The sequence below is a fragment of the Pygoscelis adeliae genome, unplaced genomic scaffold (genome assembly GCF_000699105.1).
Source record: "Pygoscelis adeliae isolate BGI_AS28 unplaced genomic scaffold, ASM69910v1 Scaffold139, whole genome shotgun sequence".
Taxonomy (NCBI): domain Eukaryota; kingdom Metazoa; phylum Chordata; class Aves; order Sphenisciformes; family Spheniscidae; genus Pygoscelis; species Pygoscelis adeliae.
In genome coordinates, this window is record NW_008825613.1 from 1,471,741 (window position 1) to 1,476,949 (window position 5,209).

At 44.0% G+C, this 5,209-nt stretch overlaps 1 protein-coding gene across 1 annotated transcript in view; it reads right to left on the bottom strand.

Annotated features, from left to right (window-relative positions):
• Positions 1-441: 441 nt before the first annotated feature.
• The window catches only part of ASAH2 (N-acylsphingosine amidohydrolase (non-lysosomal ceramidase) 2), a 21,580-nt gene continuing 16,812 nt past the window's right edge, over positions 442-5,209 (bottom strand). Inside the window, exons 19-20 of the mRNA XM_009332775.1 lie at positions 4,559-4,647; positions 442-631 (exon numbers count right to left, since the gene is read on the bottom strand). Of these exons, the coding sequence (XP_009331050.1) occupies positions 442-631; positions 4,559-4,647 (279 nt within the window). The remainder of the gene's footprint in view (positions 632-4,558; positions 4,648-5,209) is intronic.

Here is a 5,209-nt window from a genome sequence, read left to right on the forward strand (position 1 = left end):
CTTTGTGAATTCAGCAGCTCTTTCCAGTTTTATGGACTGGGCTCAAATTTATGGACTATTTTATGGCCTGGATTAGCTCCTGCTATGCACTAATTCTCTCCAAGAGAGCCTATTCACAATCAATAAGCACTTGTTTAATGACTAAATAAAAACACTTACATCTTTGATTACAACAAGAATCAACTGCAACGGGATCTGGCCAGGATGGGAACTGCTTGAATGAGAATACATTGGACTAGTGAGACTGAATTGCAGGTAAAAGTCAAAACTTTGCAGGAAGTCAAGCTTTGCACAGCAAAGGATGACTAGTAGCACTCAAGGGACAGCAATGATGTATAGAGTCATGTATGCCACAAAAAACCTCCCAGGCGTGCATTGTGAACATCGCAGGTATCAAATCTACAGCTCAAAACAAACAATTCCTTTAATGAACAAGATCACCTACAGAGCTGTGATTTCAAACACTGAAGATGTGCCTTCAAATGGAATAGAGACAGCATGACTGTTAGACAGTTTTTTCTTGTAGTGCCCGAAATACCGTATCCTGTAGGCACCCGGCTCTGTGCCATGAGGGATGTGCCATTCAATAGTCACATTGCTCCGACCATGTAATCCTTTGGTCCAGTAAAACCTAGCAAACAAACCAAAAACTGCAGTCAGCAAGAAAATCCACATTTCATTTGTTTTAATATCCCAAGAGCTCACTAAGTGGATGTCTTGGTTTCAGCTGGGATAGAGTTAATTTCCTTCCTAGTAGCTGGTACAGTGCTGTGTTTTGGATTTAGAATGAGAACGATGTTGATAACACACTGATGTTTTAGTTGTTGCTCAGTAGTGCTTACACCAGCCAAGGACTCTTCAGCTTCCCATGCTCTACCGACTGAGAAGGCTGGAGGTGCACAAGAAGCTGGGAGGGGGCACAGCCAGGACAGCTGACCCAAACTGCCAAAGGGACATTCCATACAATGTGACGTCATGCTCAGTATATACACTGGGGGAAAGCTGGCTGGGGGGGCTGCTGCTGGGGCACTGGCTGGGCCTTGGTCGGTGGGTGGTGAGCAATTGCATCGTGCATCACTTGCTTTGTATATTCTATTATTATTATTATTATTATTACTACTACTACTACTACTACTACTACTACTACTACTACTACTGTTTTACTTTATTTTATTTCCAGCATTAAACTGTTTTTATCTCAATCCACGAGTTTTCTCACTTTTACTCTTCTGATTCTCTCCCCCATCCCACCAGGGTGGGAGAGTGAGCGAGCGGCTGTGTGGTGCTCTGTTGCCAGCTGGGGTTAAATCACAACAGTGGAATGAGATGAATGCACTCCAATTAGGTATATTTTAAGAGCTTCTTTTAACCTTTCCTCATATATTTAGGCTATCAGAGCAGCAACCAACAAGCCCACACAAAACCCGGCAGGGCTGAAAAATATTTGATAACATGGAAAAACAAGTCAGTGATCCTTTTTGCAGATGAAGAATATTTCTACCAACATGTTCTTACATTCCAAACTCCGTATCATAACCCCATACAACATTACCTCTGTGAGCAATATTTGTCAGCTTAGTCCTCCCTGCGTGGGGGGAATGCTGAACCAAGAGGGTGAGTATTCATTGAAGTTCACAAGCAAAATCTATCATAATTGAGCTCATGGCTTCTGGCACCCATTTCCATATCAGATTCCCATTTTCTTCTGCAGACTCCTTGTGCAAAACAACTTCTGCTCAACCTCAAAACTCTATAGACAGCCACACATCATCTGGGGGTGAGGGATTTTTCAGCCGGCCGTGATGGAGCACTTCTTGGGGAGATGAAGAAGATTAACTTGCTCTTCTTTTGATACTGCCAATGAGGGGCACTGCTGGATATCCCCCTAATTGTATCCAGGCCAGACATGACAGTTATCAAGTCCCTCTGAGATAGCACCCCCATTTCAGGGCTTTAACTAAAGGAAGCAGATGAACAAAATATGTTGATTCATTGGCAATGGTAATAAAAAGTTTCCCCATACCACTCTTACTGAGAAGATTGAAATAAGTATTTACAGACATGACTGGGCAAAAAACAGTGAATGATGGGGGAGATTTGGCTTGGTAAACAGAGACCACAGGCTGACACAGGGCCCATGTATCTGCCTGGTTGCTTTTGTCCAAGGTTTTGGCTGTGGATTGTACTGGCTTGTTTTGGGACAAAGGCAATGTTGTCTTGGGAGATGACAGCAGGGTGACAGCACAAGGCCTGAAGTGGTGGGGGATCTCTATCCTTGCGGACCACCCCGACTCGCCTGGACATGGCCCCAAGCAACCTGCTATAGCTGTGACGTTGGCCCTGTTGGGAGCAGGGTTGGACCAGAGACCTGCAGCCTGAGCCTGGCTGTAATGCTGTGACCTAAAAAATGCTGCTGTGATAGATCTATGCCACCACCCAGCCTCCTCCCCATCCTGCCCTCCAGGCTCGGTGAACCAGAACCACCGCTCTGGGACTCAGGAACGGGAACATAGCTCAGATGCCACCTGGGAAGAGGCTTCTCACCGATGAGCTCACAGGGCTTTAACCATGTCTTATCCCTGTTGGCTGTTTGCTAAAGGCAGGGCCAGGCAAATTCCTGCCTGTAGCTCAGCCCCTCCTCCTAAACAGTCCCAAGAAAGCAATTTCTGCCCCAATGGCAGATGCAGGGTGGTGCCAAACACTTCTCTACTGCAAACACCAAGACAGCATCCAGCAGAAGGGCAAGTCTGCACTGAGTTTGTCCCTGCTGCAATGGCAAGCGCAGGACAAAGGGCAGATAACAGCTATCTCCTTCCCTGAAAGATGCACCTTCTTTAAGTAAACGTTCATATCTTTTGACCCCTGAAAATACGCATTTTACAAATGCAGCTATAAGCTATTTAACACTTTGCAACACTAAGCTAACAAATAATGCATTCCCTTGTGCTACTCTCCTATTGCAATGTCAGCACATTCAATGGTATTGAACTTTAGTTTTTCCTGTTCTAAAAAAAACACAGTCTGACTCCACTAATATCTACTAAAAATGTTTGATGCTTCTTGTCCCCATTGCCTTAATTACTGACATTTCAAGATTAATACACTGACATTGTAAAAAGTGACTTGTTTTCATCTTAACAGAATCATTTCCCCTTTCTTGTGGTGTTTGGTACTTTCCTGGGGCACCAGGAAAGGAGACATTACTGTCTGCATTGGTTTGCCCTCTGGCCAGCCCCTTTGGGGCTATATGAAAAGGCCAAACAGCTCCTCTTCCTTATCAGCAGAAGTATTTAAGCATCGTTCAGAGATCCAAGGTCTGACCTTTCTCAGGAAGGAAAATAAGTTGTCTAGATTCCCATCTTTCCAGCATCATGGCAGCACATTCTTCAAGTTTTTCAGTTTTATATGTTTTTCATCTTCTCGACTGACATGTTATTAAACATTTTCAGTGTTCCTGGCCAAGATTTGGGGAAATCTGTTGGGTTTTTGGAAGAGAAGGGAAGAAGGCAGGGCAACATATATGGGTGATAAAATGCCATCATTTCCCTTACACAGGTAGGAAACTTGACTGGAAAGGGTGCCATCAATGAGAGAGATAAGGTAACATAGTGCAAGTGTTAAAACAGAGGGCAAGCACTTAGAAATACAGAGTTCCAAGTGCAGGTAGGAATACATCTTTCACACTGGGACAGCTGGAGTCCTGGCTACCGGATTAGGTTTAGAAAGCAGCTGGTTGCACTTGGGCAGAGAGAATTATGCCCTGTCAAATGCTCATCATAAATCCAGAGAAAGACTTTCCCGATGAAGCCAAGCTTTTGGAAATATTGCCTCTCTGACTTCAGACATTGTGTGTTTCCACTGGGACATTGCAAGGTCAGAAGACCCCAAGACAGATGTTTTTCAGGGTCCAGTTTCTCACAGATAGGTTGCAGAGGCAGGTGGGAAAATGACTGGTTTTATTCAAACAGGGAGTAACTTGAAATCGGATGGTTTGACAAAAGATGCCTTCGGTATTCCTATTTTGTGTGCTGACTTCTGGTATAGCTCTGGAAAGGTGACACCAGCTTTGCTGCCTAGTGGATATTTTTCCTTAAGACTGACATCTCTAACTTCACTTTTTTACAGGCTTTTTTTAAATTGTTGACTGTTTCTACTTCATGATGCACAGCAAAGCTGGCTGTTTTTTCCCTATGAAAACCCTACTGCAGTAAACCTCTCATATTTTCTATTTGGTATCCTATTCATCAGAACGGTACGGCAGATGGATGGATGTAGGTTATGAACAAGTTGGACCATGAACCTTCTGTAATTCTTGTTCTTCCTTCTACCTTTCCCAAACTTATAAGCCTCCATTGCAGAAGCTAGACCCAAGGGGAAGACCAACTGTCGTGGTCTTGACAAATTAACCACCCAAACATGGACCGATCCGTCCCCAGAGAGCATCATCAGCAGAGCAAGACCAGCCTATGGTTGGGAGCTCTGAAATGAAGCCCTTCAGGTTAAACTGAAATTATTCCGTGGAGTCTGTGGAACAGTGAAACCTGGTCAGGGCACCCACCTGGTGTCCCAGGAGGCATCGTTCTGTACCACGTGCCAGCTGTCTGAAGTGCTGGCGTATCTCTCCACCATCAGGAAGTTGTGTTCAGTCTGGAATAAAAATAACAGTTAGCCAGACACTGAAGGAACAGGCATGTCCCTACTTTTCTGTGTCACTTTAAACTGGAGAAGGAACTATGCTTCTGTGTGCTTTACTGGCAAATGTGGTAATTACTAGCAAAAATGCTTATATTTCACTGCCAAAGCACAAATTTAAGCTAATAAATGATGCAGAGAATGAATAAAGAACTTGATCATTAGAAAGAGAATGGACAGGTGAGGTATTTGCTATCAATGTCTATGCAAGATGAGTGATGGGATGAATTAAGTACTTTTCTAATTTTCTTTGTTTTATTAAAATAATGCACGGGGCTGATAGCATGGAGACTAGAGACCATGATCGCTATGACTGGATGACACTGGATACTGACCAAGAAAGAGTGCCTGGCCTAACGCACAACATGGGTGCCTTCGACTTCAACAGTATGAAGAGATCATGGATGGTCCGTATCTGAGCAAATTAAGGACTTTGCCCCAAAAGCATTCTGGTGGTGTGAATTCCCAAAGCACACGCTAAAGGGAGAAACTATCTTCTTCTGAACTCCCAGCAAAG